Source organism: Pyrus communis, chromosome 16, assembly GCF_041283825.1.
Source record: "Pyrus communis isolate YQ-2024b chromosome 16, ASM4128382v1, whole genome shotgun sequence".
In the NCBI taxonomy this organism is placed as follows: Eukaryota; Viridiplantae; Streptophyta; class Magnoliopsida; order Rosales; family Rosaceae; genus Pyrus; species Pyrus communis.
Genome location: NC_142580.1, coordinates 26,873,604 through 26,889,212, shown reverse-complemented (window position 1 = coordinate 26,889,212; position 15,609 = coordinate 26,873,604). Strand labels below are relative to the sequence as shown.

The 15,609-nt window shown below is 40.4% G+C and overlaps 1 protein-coding gene across 1 annotated transcript; it reads left to right on the top strand.

The window, feature by feature from the left end:
- Positions 1 to 12,216: 12,216 nt before the first annotated feature.
- LOC137730643 (transcription factor MYB39-like) lies at positions 12,217 to 13,420 on the top strand. Its single transcript, XM_068469617.2, has 2 exons — positions 12,217 to 12,579; positions 12,703 to 13,420. The coding sequence occupies exons 1-2, from the start codon at positions 12,242 to 12,244 to the stop codon at positions 13,418 to 13,420; spliced, it is 1,056 nt and encodes a 351-aa protein (XP_068325718.2). The 5' UTR covers positions 12,217 to 12,241.
- The last annotated feature ends 2,189 nt before the right edge of the window (positions 13,421 to 15,609 follow it).

The window sequence follows — 15,609 nt, the reverse complement described above, 5'->3', positions numbered from 1 at the left end:
GACACTGTCAGCTACCGTGCTCATTTGTTTGGAGAGAAAAAAGTGCAGGGAGGGCCTTTAGCTGTCTTTATTTGTTGACCCCTACGAGGCAAATTTTGTATTTTCTGTTTATCGTTTATTATTTAGATTTCCCCCTTTTTTTATGCAGTTATGTTGTTCCTCAAGTGCTTCAAGAATAACACCATCAGCATCCTTACAAAGGACATGGAATCTCAAGACAAGGAAACTACGCTACCACTTCATGCACCATTGACTGGTCCTAAGGCGCTTATCCATCCAGTAAAAGATATTTCTATGCAACGCTACCACTTCATACACCATTGACTGGCCCTAAGGCACTTATCCGTCTAGTAAAAGATAATTCTATGCATATTGAGTTGTGGACTGATGAAGTAACTTGGGAGGTAACAGACTTCGGGCAATCGAGATATAAAGATAGGGAATGTGCGTCCAACATTTTGATTTTAAACTCTTCGCATCACGTTCATGACAGCTCATCCGCCTTTTTTGAACTCCTTGGTGACTTGGAGTAGCAACCTTCCGATAGCCGGAGAGTTCGTATTTTTGGAGCTCTATTGGGAGTGGCTTGAAGACGTTCTAAGCCAGTCTAGAGTTGTTCTTACGAGTGTGGGGCTTTATGACATCGTGTTTACCTCTTTGTTTAGCTATGATCGTCATCCTCCTGTTGTTCGTGCCTTCCTAGAATATTGGTGTTTAGAAACCAACACTCTTCATACCTCATAAGGGGAACTATCTGTTTCGCTCTGGGATCTACACAAGATTGGTGGCATGCCAATTCATGGGAAATTCTATGATGAAGTTTTTCCTTGTGTTGAAGAGTTCTCATCGAAATAGTCGAGGCCTACCTACTAGTTATTGGTATTTGTTATTTGCATATCATAATCTTTCTCAAGAAGTCAAACGTAAATCTGGGCTTAAGGTCACTTCGTGGATACGATTTTAGTATCGGGGTATGATGAAGTATAAGAAACCTCTAAAAAGAATGGAAGAAACAAAACCACAAAACCAAAAGGCAACTCTGATCCGACCGATGTTATTAGGTCGACTAGACAACGTATTTCCGTGGAATAAAAGGTCTTTGATGTGTTAGGTATAGCTTTTGAACATATGGAGGAATCGTATTTGGCTGCCTTCCTTACTTGTTGGCTCTACAGATTCATTTTTCCCTAAGATGACGTCAATTTTATCCACCCAGGGGTGTTCAAAGTTGCTAGAAAATGGTCGTGGGTGAGCTTTTCAACCTTGCTATCCCGATGTTGGCCAATATCTATGACAGCTTGAATGAGATTTTGAATTCAAAAAATCCTGAAGATTGTGTAGCTATCATCCCCTTCCATTATGTGTATGGTTGGTTGGGCTAATATTTCGGCACTCACTTCTCATCACAAACTTCCGACAAGTATGTGCCTCAGATGACTAAGTATTTTGGAGTGCTTTCTGTGAAAAGCCTTGATGATTTACAGGCGTGTGCTTTGTTTAGAAACTGTGAAAGCTTTCAATGGATCGCCTAGCCAGAGTAGGTTTGGGGCGCCGAAAACTCATTAACAACTTGAAACTTCGCCTTTCGAAGTCAGCCTACCTTATGAGCTTCCATCTAGGTATGTTACTTTGAGATAGGAGAATTGGTGCATCATTCAACCTTATAGCCCTCACCAGTTTAGTAGGCAGTTTGGCTTTGTTCAACATGTCCCTAGCAAGATAAAAGGTGATATTTGGATATGTTCATTGCAGTCTATGTACCTATATTATGAATCCTGCGCTTGGGCTAGTACCAACTCTTTGATAACTATGCCCGCTAAAGATGAGTTCAAACATAACCCGATTGCTAGCGCTTACGTTAGTTGATGGTCAAAGGTACATCTCTTTGATTCTACAAGGGCGACGAGCAAATTCTTCCCATCTCCAAGATGAAATGTTAAGAGAATGACGTCCCTCTGCTCTTGTGAGGTCAACGCTTCTTAATTGCGTTAATGCAACTCCTTTGAAAGTTAGACCAACGCCCTTACTTCCTCAACCTTCGTGTTTATCTTCATGTTCCTCTCAATGCCCTGATGACTCTGAAGAAGAATGAGAAGTAGTCGATTCACACGAGGATCAACTCGTTTTGACGAAGTGACAAAAAGTTTTGCACGGCAAGCGACCACTTGAGGACGTTCATGACGACAACGAAGTTAACTTCAGACACCAAAAGAAGGCTTCAAGGCCTTCACATCATGACAACCATAACTTACTTCCTCTTCGTGACTTAGTCATTAGTGGTGTATCTTCATCTTTGCAACCAATTCATGGTGATGAGGTACTTTTTCTCATCATCAATTTTTTTTCATCTTTTATCTTCATTTTTTGACACATACCCTTGTTCTAAACTGTACCTATTAGTTTGGTGGATTTGGCAGGTATGACGGGTCCTACTTTTGTTGAGATGCTGTTTAGAAGTGCCTTACCTACAGAGGATGAAATCAGTGATCCACCTATGACAGAGGTTGTTTCCGGTTCAACTACTGTCCTAGGAGGGCCCAACGTAGGTGTACATGCATAGGAGTTTGTCTTACGTCGGATGAGTTAGTTGACTAATTCTAAGATCTCTCTTAGATAACTTAACCCAGGTGTTACTGAGCAGATTATCCGCCGCATCAACCTTCAAGTAGCTACTGATATCAAAAACCATATCCAGAAGAGGATCTTGAAATGTTCCTTTGAAGATCTTCTGTTGCTCAAATAGGACTTAACCAAACTAACTTATATAATCGACAGTCTTGGAGTTGATTCCTCACTTTTGTGGGTCCGAATTGTTGAGCTTATTGATGGAGTACTCCTTTCTGCATATCATTTCTTCAAAAAAGTTAACTCCGGAGGCTCGAGACTAACAGCTTGCGGTCATTGACTTGTCTCTTACTCAGGCTTAATCGTTACAGCAAGCTGTCACCTATCGTTATCAACTATTGGGAAACTCCTTAGCTTTTACGAACTTGCAAATAAAGGCATTGAAGAAAGAATAAGAGCAATTAGAAGCAGAGGCGTCCCAACTTCCGCATTCTCTTTCTGAGTATGAGGTTTTCTTTTCCCAACATCGAGATGAGATCATCCGCTTGAAGGGTAAGAAAGTTATGACTGCGGAGCTACCAACATTGTCTTCGACCGATGCCAACACTTTGAAGATCCTAGAAGGCCTGCTTGAAACCGGCGGCATGGCTTCAAAGACTTAGTTTTAGAGTAATGTCTTTAGTTGTGTGTATGTGTGTGTGTGTGTGTGTGTGTTTTTTTTTTTTTGCTTTTCTTGTAATAAGACTAATGTTCATTAGTCGAACCTTTTAAGGAATAAAGTATTAATTCTTGAACAACCCCTTTATTTTATTTTGATGCAATTGAACTCAAAGTTGAAGGTTTGAGTTGCCTACATACCCTCATTTGGGGAAGGATCAAGTCATCACGTAGTTCAAGGGTCTTTTTTTTCATGTCCTAACTTTTGCTTGAGCTGCTCTTTCACATTTTTTTTTTAATGTATGTCCTAACTTTTACTTGAGCCACCCTTTTAGGTTTTCAACTCAACGGACAATATTATTAATTTTTTAGTGTCGTACACAGTTTAGGCTCTTGCGGGCCAGGAGCATGGTTTATCTTCTCCTTAGGCGTAATACCACTTTAAGAACTTGCCATTGATAGGGCCGATCTTCAAGCCGTCTTTCTTCCCGATCTTGTAGGCATCATTGGTGTAAACTTATCGCACTACATAAGGGTCATCCCACTTTGAAGTAAACTTGCTTCCCGTTTTGTGCATCATGATGATAAGCCTACGTAATGCAAGGACGACATCTCCCACTTGAAAAGATCAAAGACGGACCTTCTTGTTAAACACATTGGAGAGTCGCGCTTGATAACACTCTAAGTATTGTTGAGCTTCGAGCCTTCTCTTATCCAACACTTCCAACTCTTGTAGGTGTAGCCTTGCGTTCTCTTTGTTGGTCAAGCCTTCTTGTATAGTCATCCTTAGCGAAGGGATTTGACTTTCTAGCGGTAGCACGACCTCTACTCCATACACGAGGGAATATGGCGTAGCTTGAGTAAGTGTCTGAAGTGTTTCACTTACTCTCTCAAGCTAATCTCTCTTGGTTCTGCCAACGACCTTCTTCAAGAGGTTGCATAGAGTCTTGTTAAATGTTTCTGCAAGACCAAAGCTCGTCCATTAGGCGATTGGAGAACTGCTTCCCATTGTTTGTGATTACGTAGCGGGGCACACCATATCGATGAAGGATATATGCATTTATAAATGAACAACGATCTCCTTCTTCACTTCCTTCAATAGGATAGCCTCCGCCCACTTGGAAAAGTAGTATGTTGCCGCCAAGATGTAGGCTTCCTCTGCAGCCGACTTTGGCGAAATTGGTTCAACGATGTCCAAACCCCACGCATCGAAAGGTCATAAAGCAATAGTCAGGTGCAACGGCTCTGGTGGCTGATGTATGAAATTGGCAAACTTTGCACTTCTTTGCGTAGTCGAGGTAGTCTTTCACCATGGTCGGCCAATAGTAGCCTATCCTCTTTAGTTGGAAATGCAACTAAGATCCAGATTGATGTGCTCCGTATACTCCTGAGTGAGCTTCTTCCATACCCTAGCTAGCCTCTTCTTCTCCCAAACACCTGAGAATCACTCATTCGAAAAAACGTCGATAAAGTTTCTCCTTATAATAAAGGAAGTGTGGTGCTCTTTGTCGAACTTCTAAACAGTGCTTAGGATCGTATGGTAGTTTTCCATGTTCCAGATAGTCAATCAATAGTTTCCTCCATTCTTCTGTATCCACAGGAAGCATAGAAATGATATTTGCATCTTCCAATGGTGACTCAGTAATGAGCGGGACCACCTACCTTGGCAAACCGGAATGCTTATAGCCTCCAATTCTCTTAGCTCTATGTTTGAAGCCAAGTTGGCGAAAGCATTTTCCATTTAGTTCTCATTCCTCAAAACGTGCTCTAGTGTGACGACATCGAACTTTTAAAGCAATTGTGTAACCAATCAGTAGTATGGGACGAAATCATCCTTTCTTACTTCGTACTCGGGTAATAGTTGACTTATTACTAGCTTGGAATCCCCGTATACCTCAAACATTGAGATCTTCATCTCAACTGCCATTCGGAGCCCAATAATCAAAGCTTGGTATCCAACGACGTTGTTGGAACACAACTCCCTTAGGCAAAAAGAGTAGGGAAACACGAACTTCTGTAGTGACACAAACATCATGCTTGCCCCTGCTCCATCTGATCATGCTGACCCATCAAAAAAACATCATCCATACAGGGAAAAAATCGGCATATAACACTTCTTCATCTGGCAAGTCATTTGAAATTTCCCAATCGGTCGGAATCGAGTGGTCTACTAAGAAGTCTGCTAGAGCTTGTCATTTAACAGCCTTTGCCGGGGCATAGATGATCTTGTATTGATTAAGAAACAACGCCCATTTGGCCAATCGCCCTGTCAAAACTAACTTTGACATGATATACTTAATTAGGTCGGCCCATGCAATTAGGTGTATGGTGTATGCGTGCATGTAATGCCTTAGTTTCTGGATGGCGAATACAAGAGCAAGACATATCTTCTCGATCGAGGAGTAGTTTAGTTCGGCACTAGTAAAAGTCCGACTGAGGTTGTAGAGTCATTTTTCCTTCAGGAATTCATTTTCTTATGCCAAGAGTGCTTCAACTAAACTTTCCTGAGTGGTGATGTACGATATGAGTGGCCTTCCAAGCACAGGTGCTCATAGGACAGGCGGGTTGGACAGGTACTTCTTTATGCTTTCAAAAACATTATGGCAGGCCATATCCCATACGAACGACACGTCCTTCTTCATTAACCTACTAAAAGGTTAGCAATACCCTGCTAGGTTAGAGATGAACCTCCTAATGAAAACCAATTGCCCTTACAAGCTTTTCAACTCTTTCAGGCTTCTTGGCTCGAGCATGCTTTGGATGGCCTTAATCTTTGACTGGTCCACCTCAATGCCCCAATGCTTGACGATGAAGTCAAGGAATTTCCCTGACGTGACACCAAACACGCACTTCAATGGGTTCTTCTTCATATTATATTTTCGCAGCCGGTTGAACGTCATTTGTAAGTCTTTCAAGTGATCCAACCTCTTCTTCATTTTGACCACCAAATCGTCAACGTAGCACTTGACATTCTTGTGAAGCATATCATTGAAAATTTCCTGCATGGCGCGTTGATTGGTTACTTCCACATTTTTTAGACCAAATGGCATCACTTTTTAGCAATAAATAACCTTAGGAGTACGAAAGGCTGTCAACTCTTCATCTTCTAGGGCCATTCTTATTTGGTTGTAACTATACGAACCGTCCATGAAAGATAACGCTTCATAACCCATGGTTGCATCCACCATGATTTAATGATTGGCACAGGAAAATCGTCTTTTGGGTATGCATCATTCAAGTCGCGAAAGTCTACACAAACGCGGATTTGTCCCCATTTTTTAAGAACGATGACTACATTTGAGATCCACCTGGGGTATTTTACCTCCCAAATGAAACCTGCCTCAATCAATTTATCGATCTCAACTTTGATTTAGGGAATAAGCTTTAACCGATAACGTCTCTAAGCCTGCTTGAGTGGTTTTTCCCCCAATTTAACTGAGAGGTGATGCACAGCAATGACAGGATCTAAACCTGGCATGTCTTTGTATGTCCATGCAAAGACGTCTTTGTACTCCAGTAACAGTTAGCAATATTCCTCCATTTCGCCCTAGCTTAATAGTGCACTAACAAAGATAGGCTTTGGGTCTTCATTCATGCCCAAGTTGAGCTTTTTTAGGTCATCTTTAGTCATCTGCCCCCCGTCCTTGAGTTACAGTGGGGCCTCCTTAATGTCTCCTTCAGCGTCCTCATCCTCATTGAACTCTTTGACTGATATGTGGTAAACACTTTGGATTATTTCCTCTTTGGCATCTTCTTCAACCTGTTGATTTATGGTTTGACTAGTGTGTATAATTATCTGTCACTTCACCTTTAGTTGTCCATCTAAGCTCACGTCCAATGTTGACTGGTGTTTCATGCATGAAAGGATTAAACTTCGAATTTCACCATCTTTGGCTGAATCGACATGTCTCATTTTTGCTAAGACCGACTTCTTTTCCTTAGACAGATCTTTTGCCACTGTGAGTCTCTCCAAGGCCAACATTCATGGAGGAAAACCAACCACACTTTCCTGTCTACCAGAGCCAGTCATTATGTTGAACTCATGAGTTCGAACTTGGCTACCTATGAGATCCAACAAGGAAATTCGAGGCGTGGAACTGATCAAACGATCAAACATCGATATTCATGGAATGGGCTTTGACTCGTCTTCATCTTCCATTACATCCACGTTGATGTGTTGAGTACTAACCTTCTTATCTTTCCTTTTGCTTGAAATCTTGACACGTACGATAGGTGTGAAACCAAGGCCTGCCTTTGTAAAGTTGACTTCATAACCATGCTCCTTCAGCTTTCTCTGGGTTTCAGTGAGCTTATGTTTCCTTTCACCAATGATGCCTAGATCCTTCTTTCTGAGTGTTGAAGATGAGGTGAAGTCATACCCAGCCTTTAACACAAGCTTCTAAACATTGGGGTCAAAGCCTTTCTCGGACCTCTTGGTGGGAAGAAAGCCATGGTCTGTCATGTTTTGCCTAACAAAACTCGGCAATGATGGCTTTGAAACATTTGGATTATTTAACGTGGGTAGTGTCACAACTGTGGCTGCCTTCAGAAGCTTTACGCCTTCTTTTTCCAATTTTCTTACATGTTCATTATTTCTCTTTCTCAATTGGCAATTGCCCATTCTTTCTTCGTGACACTGGAATGTATCGAAAGACTGGTGTGTTCGATCCTTTTGAGGATGCTCAGATCTCTTCGGATGTCGAGTACTCTAAACACTTGTGGCCATTTTTCTTTGGAGATGACACTGCTTGCAATTTTTTCTTTCTGGGCACGACTTTACCTATTGATTGGATTTCTATGGAATGGGTATCCAGCACCATGTCTTCATCCATGTAAAACTTGGCGTCGGCGAAATACAACTCAGCTTCAGTAAATAGCTTTGTGTCCCTTTGTATTGTCTTCACCCTGCCTTTGTAGAACTTTAGACATCGATGCAGGGTTGATGGTCGTGAATCCAAGGCTTTCCTAATAGCAAGTTGTAGTAACTCCTGGCATCAATAATGTGAAACAGCGTACTTAACTTTAATTCTCCAATTGCCGTCTCGATCCTAATTATACATATTGCCCTATGCCCACCTTAGTTAAAACCTTGGATTAGAAGGTGGCTCTGAGATTACTCGTCTATCTTGATCCATATCTCCGTCATTGTTGACTTTGGCATGATGTTTATTATTGAACCTCCATCAACAAGCATGCAACCAATCTTTTGTTCTCTTGCATAACTTGAGATAAAGAGTGGGTGATTATGTGGTTTCAACCCTAATAGTAACTCTTCACCAGTAAAGTTGATGGCAACACATGTGGCACAACACATGGCACATTCATGAGGCCGAAGCTCTAAGTCTCCAACCTTGTATGTCTGTGACTTGTAGCTATCGGGATTAATCAACACCTCCACTAATGCCTTTTGTATGTCTGTGACTTGTAGTTGTCGGGATTCATCATTAATGCTTCTTGCATGCTAAAGCGTGCAGGTATGCCTTTCACTTGCGAAAGATCCTCTTTTTCCTTATCAGCAGTATCCTTCGCATTCGAGGACTTTTCTCCTTTAACCATTTAGCAAGAAACCGTGTTTGAACTATGTTTGAAAAAGCCTTTGGGAAAGTACTCTTGCAGAACTATGGGAGCTTGCGGCTTTCAGGTCTTAGGCTTTTCTCCAAGTGTCGGTTTTATCACCTTTATGGTTGCCTTTGGAGGGGTCATATAAGCATGGTTGCGTGGGCTTCCTCTTTGGTCTTCCTTCCTTGGGTGAACAACTTACAACTGTGGTTTTCGCACCTTCCTTCGTATCACCAACGTCCACATTTCATTATCATCGGCAGATGAGTTATGGTGGCATGCTCCATTCAGGCTTCTCTTGCATGAACCATTTCACGACACACCTTAGAAGAACGTGGCTGAAGCTTGACAGATGATGCATAGAAATGTACAGGATTAAAAGACCCAAACACAATAGTTGTTATGTTCACTGTTGCCACTTCTTCTAGGTTTATCTCAATTATTCCTTTCTAGGTGAGCTTCATGATTAACTCTTTGAGGGCAAAGAACTTGCCCACCAGATGACTAATGATGCGATGATACTTGCAATACTTGGAATCGTTCACTTGATTCATTTCTTTTGGTCATTTGCACTCAGGCAACTCGATTACTTTCTTGTTGAGCAAGTCTTCCAACATGGCAGCCACATCAGAGTCAGGGAATGGGTAAGTCTTCTCTTCTAGTTCTTTTAAGGTATGCTTATACCTTTCCTGACCAAGAAAAGGCTCATTCCGCTTGACCTCTTTCTTTTTTTTCTTTCGAGGAGATTTTAACATGAGTGGTGTTTCATGTGGAGATTTCGATGGGAGTAGTGTTGACCGTCATTTCCTCCTTAGTAGGCTTTTTCACTGCATTCTCTACTTTTAGCCCGAAGACTATGTCTCTCCTGTAGTCAGCGATTGGCTTTTTCTTCCCATGATTAGCAATGCTCAGCTCCATGTCATGGGTGCGAGTAGCTAACTCTTCAAAGGTTCGTGGTTTGATGCCTTAGAGGATGTAGTGTAGTCCCCAGTGTATGCCCTATACGCACATTTCTATTGCAGAGGTTTCTGAAAGCCTATATTTGCAGTCAAGACTCAGTGAGCATTATCGGTTGATGTAGTCAACAACCGGCTCGTCCTTCCACTACTTTGAACTTGTGAGTTCCATCATGCTAACAATGCAACAGGTACTATAGAAACGGTTCAAGAATTCCCGCTCCATCTAAGCCCTGTTGTTGATAGACTCAGGCTCCAGGGCCGTGTACCAGTCAAATGCATTCCTATTCAAGGAGCGGACAAATTGCTTCATAAGGTGGTCTCCCTTTATTCCAGTATTGTTGCAAGTCTCGACAAAATTGGTGATGTGTTGCTTTGGGTTACCCTTTTCGTCAAACTGCATGAACTTAAGTGGCTAGTACCATGTCAGCATTCGCAATCCATCAATCCTACTGGTGTATGACTTGGAATACAAACTAGTGTCCCGCGAAGTACCCTCGTTCTGTGCCTTGATGGTATTAGAGATCATGTCCTAGAGTTGCTAGATGGAAAGAGAGCATTTCAGACTTCGGCCTTTGTCTTTCTCCTACTTTCTCTACCTGATGCTCCTCTTTCTCGCCAGACTCCTTGTCCCACTGATTCTTCTCCGGGTTGGGGTAAGTTTCCTTTTTATGTTGCATCTCTAACCTATTCATGAGAATGGCGATATACATGTCCTTCTCTTTGACAGTCTTTGTCAACTTTGCAATCACTTCATTCATTTAAGCTAGCTATTCCTCAATGAGCGTGGCACTAGTAATCATCACTTGCATGATCACATGATAAGAGTCCCCTGCAATCATTGAAGGGGTCACCGCAGTCCCCTCGTGGCAATGGTCAGTGGGCAATCCGTGGGAGGATCCAGTGCTTAAGTTTGCATCTGAGGCTTGCAACAATGAGCACTCCCTTGAACTCTTTGACACAAAAGAACCACGTTCATCACTCCGGGTTGTCTTCTCCCATGCAATGGCTTGCTTTGATGTCTCCAGTAAGGCCAAGCTGATGACAGGCTCTCACCTCTGACGCTCCCCTTGTTCCTTTAGTGGCACCAACTTGGAGGTGGCTTGTTGAATAGTGATCGTCCTTGCCTTACTTCTGGTTGTGACGCCAATTGACTATCCACTTGCGGCCGAGATGCTCACGCTCTTCGCCTTGATTGTAGGAACAACTTGACCCTTCTTTGATGCCATTGATTTTGTTGGTGTTTGTTCATCCAATGGAGAAAGAGATGAGAGGCAGAGATAGTCCCACCGGGGGTGTCAAATTTGTAAACACGAAATTCCTGTGACAAATGAAACAAGAACACGTGTACAAAAATAAATTTGTATTAATGAATTTGTAGGGTTACAATCTCTGTTTACAAGTTTCCTCTTATTCAATCTCCAAAAGATGTGTGGATGTGTAGGTTGTTGATCTAAGGGTCACGATGACTTGGTCTCGGATGAACGGTTGCTGCGAGGTTTTGGTCTCATGGCAATTTGAAGGATCGGCATGAGTAGTATTGCTTGATGATTCTTCGAAAGTTTGGTGAATAACACAAAGAACTTTCTAAATTCTTCTAAGTGTTTTGAGGATTTGGGTGCTTGAGCTTTGACAGCTTCTGGGTGCTTGAATGATTTTTGTATCTCTTTCCTTTGCCTTGAGGCCTTGTATTTATAGATTTTCCAAGCCTTGCCCATGGATGAATTTGGACTTGATTTGTGGCTTGGTTCGTGATTTATTTCCATTAAATAATCAACTTGCCCAATTGGCATTTCTATTTGCTTTAATTAAAATCAAATATTAATTTCCGGTCTTGATGAGGCATATGCCATGTAAGCCCCCCTTGTATGCCATGTAAGCCCTCGCATGCCAAAATTTAATGTGTTTGATGATCATTTATTTTCACCGAAATTTGCATGTCTACAACATCATCAACGGAGCAACAGCAAAAAATTGAACACTATCATTCCCTGAGTAAAAACAAAATGTCAAATTTCTGGTGTCTTTGCAATCAATTCAAATACCAGTTTACTATGTGGACAACAACAGTCAAAGACAGCACATCTTCTCGAGTAGCACACAATCTGTATATTTTCCATCTGCTTTTCTTGATGTCACGTTGTCGCGTGCCTATTAGTTTTTTGTCACAAAACATAGACACAATCCGAACCTTGAATCCTAGGTACGCCACCTTATTCTTCTGGCATTCTATATCCAATGAAAATCTGACTGGTGGCTTTTCGAAAATTTGTCGACCATACTGTCTCATTGATGACACATGCACTACCTAATCCTGATAATTATCGTGCCATCTTATTTTCTAAATGGTTTTTAACTTTCAAGGTTGCTTCCTCGTCAATCGTCATTGGTCGTTTCAGGGAGCTAAGAAATATATCCTAATGAGGAAAAGAATGAAATGACATCACTCTTTGAACTACATCTTCCTTGCACCTAAAAAACCAGCATGTCTCAAAAATATATACATGTCCAAAGCTAATCCTAGAATCAATCAATCTCCTTACCTTTTTCCCTGTTTGTGTATGAATATTAGCACAATGGTTAGATCCCCTTGTTGTGATGAAGAGAACAGTTTGAAGAAAGGTCCCTGGACAATGGACGAAGATGCGAAATTGACGGATTATATTAGAAGAAATGGTCATAGAAGCTGGAGAGCTCTCCCCAAGCTTGCTGGCCTCAACAGGTGTGGCAAGAGTTGTAGATTAAGGTGGATAAATTACCTGAGGCCTGATATTAAGAGAGGAAAGTTCTCCGAAGAGGAAGAACGAGTTATCATCAATCTTCATTCAGTTCTTGGAAACAAGTATGCTAATTAATCTTCTCCATCCATCACAATTCACATATAAATTAAGTTTCCTCTACACAAATTTGTAAAACTAATTTGTGAAACTAATTAATTAAAGGTGTACGTTGCTTGTTCTTTCAGGTGGTCAAAGATTACAACTCATCTACCAGGGAGAACGGATAACGAAATCAAGAATTACTGGAACACCCACCTGAGAAAGAAGCTCCTGCACATGGGGATTGATCCAAACACCCACAAGCCAAGGACTGACCTAAATCACCTCCTCGACCTTTCATCGTTGCTCAGAGCAGCAAGTGTTGGCAACTCGAACATGATGACTAGTCCTTGGGACAATGCCATGAGCCTGCAAGCAGCAGCGGGTGCTGCCCAACTTGCCAAAATGCAGTTACTTCAATGTTTATACATGATGCCAGTCGTGAGCACAAGTAATAGTAGTGTTCCTCCTAAAAATTATAATGCAGACGTGATGAACACTACTACTAATCTTCATCTGTTTGGAGGAGGGAATATGAGTGGTGCAAGTACCATACTAAGTGGTCAGAAATGGAACCAGCAGGCTGATAAAGTCGACAGCTTCCACGCGATTTCTAACTTGTTTGAAGGATTTCAAGGTGGGTTTGGTGCACAAGGAGGTATTAATAGCAATAGTACTGATCAGCAGAACATGAGCAGTAGTTGCTATGGTGATATATATGTCCAGACCTCGAACCAACCACCTCCTGCATTTTCATCGGCAGCACTATCTCCGGGGACTTCTTCCACGGCCATCTTTGACGCTTGGGAGAAACTCATGGATGATGAAACAAGTGAATCCTACTGGAAAGATATTCTAGAGTAAGTTCTTGCGGATACCCTCTCAAATCTTTCGCTTCATTTTTTTCAGTTACATTAAATTGTTGAATATTTCCTCTTTATTCATTGAGATCAAATAAAATTCTTAATAATTAATTTAGAAACTGTACAATCACCTGATGCATTTGCCTCCTTATAAACTAAAGTTTACATTTTTCTTTCTGTTTTGCAGATCAATCTCATAAATCTCGTCATCATCATCTCTCTGGTTCGTACTTATAAATTTGAAAAAACTGTTCAACCTTATGTAGAAAAATTAGTTTCTGCATTCATTATTCGTTAATAAGGTTTATTTTCCCGGATTGGTTATTGGTAGTGAGGCTTCTGAATTCTCTACTCAGATGCATATATTTTTAAGTATTCAGCACCTATGTGAAAAAGATACCTTCACATTCTTGTAAACATTTACCTAAAGAATTGTTCAATTTCCTTGTCGCTTGAATATATAGTTGTTGGTCACTACTGTAATGTCATTATTTCCTACACATATACAGTCTCAATAGGACTCTTTGTTGCTTTCTAACCCAGAGAGAGAGAATTCAAGTTATGTTGTATGTGCACTAGTATCCTAGTAGATAACGTGCTGAGTTCTACTCATAGATTCCGTGTTCAAAACTCTTCATCTTCTAAATAATTGTAATAATTCCGAACTCTCCTCTTCTAATAATAGTAAAACTTTTGGGAAAAAAAGAAGTTAAGACTTTGACCATGCATATTGTTGCATGTGAAACTCAAACATGCAGATCATCGACATATATATATGTTGCTGTCGAAGGGTCTCCGAGTGTAACATGAGCTGATGAATAAAGGGAAGGATCCCATCGATGTTGTGTATATAGAATCAGGATCTTCTTTGTGAGGATCTCAATGATCACTTCATCGTGTCCATTTATCATATATCGTATGGTTAGTTTTTATCAGATATTGTTTGTGTTCAATTATAAATAAAAAATTTCCAAATGATTTATAATCACATGATAATAGCTGAATGAACACGATGAAATGATCTTCAAAATCTTCACAAAAAGAATCCGAGTAGGATCCTATTCCATATATATACACACACACAAATACAATAAATATATAATGTAGTCACTAAAAGTCAGAATAGTAGTTATACCGCTACTCATTATTTGGTAAGATTACTTCCGTTTAATACAAGTTATTTGACCGCTGCAAAATCCATTTATCCAACTAAACCACCCAACAATTATTGAGTCGACTTCTATTCACTGAGGATATATATTAGGGAATTTTAACGAAACACATCCAGTACTGTTTACTTTTAACAAAAATGATATTTTTACTTTAAAAAGTCACTCCTAGTACTATTCACTTACAATACATTTTTGTTTTTTTTATTAAAACTCAAAATTTTCAAACCATTTTCATTACTTTTCCTTATAAATTAATCAAACGGCTTCGGATCCTTTTCTCCTAATCTACCAAATCAAGGGATTCATACTGTTGAAATTTAATTCAACGATTGAAATTATAAATTTTTTAAATGGGCTTCTGTTTGTAACCGTTTGATCAAATTTCAACGATATGAACTGATTTGGTGGGTTAGGAAGAAGGGATCCGGAGATGATCCCTTTCAAACAGGCGTAGCAGCATCTTTATATTTTGGGGTCTTAAAACTCTCCACACATAAGAGTTCGATACTTAAAAATTATGAGTTGCGCATTGTGTAGTCAATCTAAATTTTTGAACCCTTGACACCAAATAGCGTTGTACTTGTATCAAAAGAAAAAGAAAAAAACAATAATGTGTTATGATTTGGGTACATACTAGAAATTAGGCCCGCGCGTTACCGCGGAAGGTAGCTGTTTCAGGCGTAATCAGATGAATAAAACACATTTAAGTTGAATAAATTCAACATAATTATGAACAAACAAAGGGATACATGAGTGAATGAGGTCGATAAGATAAGCAGTTTTGCTTTTATATACATTCAAGTGAGTTGGCACATAGACACATTATACAATGAGTGGGAAGAAACTGAACGTCTTTGATTAGAAAGAGATGGTTTCCAAAAAAGTTCTGTTTCCTTAAGAAATAGAAGAAACATTAAGTTCACACATATAATATGTGTCATGCAGTGTAGGCAGCCATTTCAACAGGTAACTAAAAATAGAAAGTGTTGAGGACTTGTTCAAGTAGCTGATTTTGTAA

What these genes read in the sequence shown, in the direction of transcription:
- LOC137730643 (XM_068469617.2), top strand. Translation starts at nt 12,242, where the DNA reads ATGTCCAAAGCTAATCCTAGAATCAATCAATCTCCTTACCTTTTTCCC. An exon ending in CATTCAGTTCTTGGAAACAA is followed by an intron (nt 12,580 to 12,702) that starts GTATGCTAATTA and finishes TTGTTCTTTCAG; the next exon opens with GTGGTCAAAGATTACAACTC.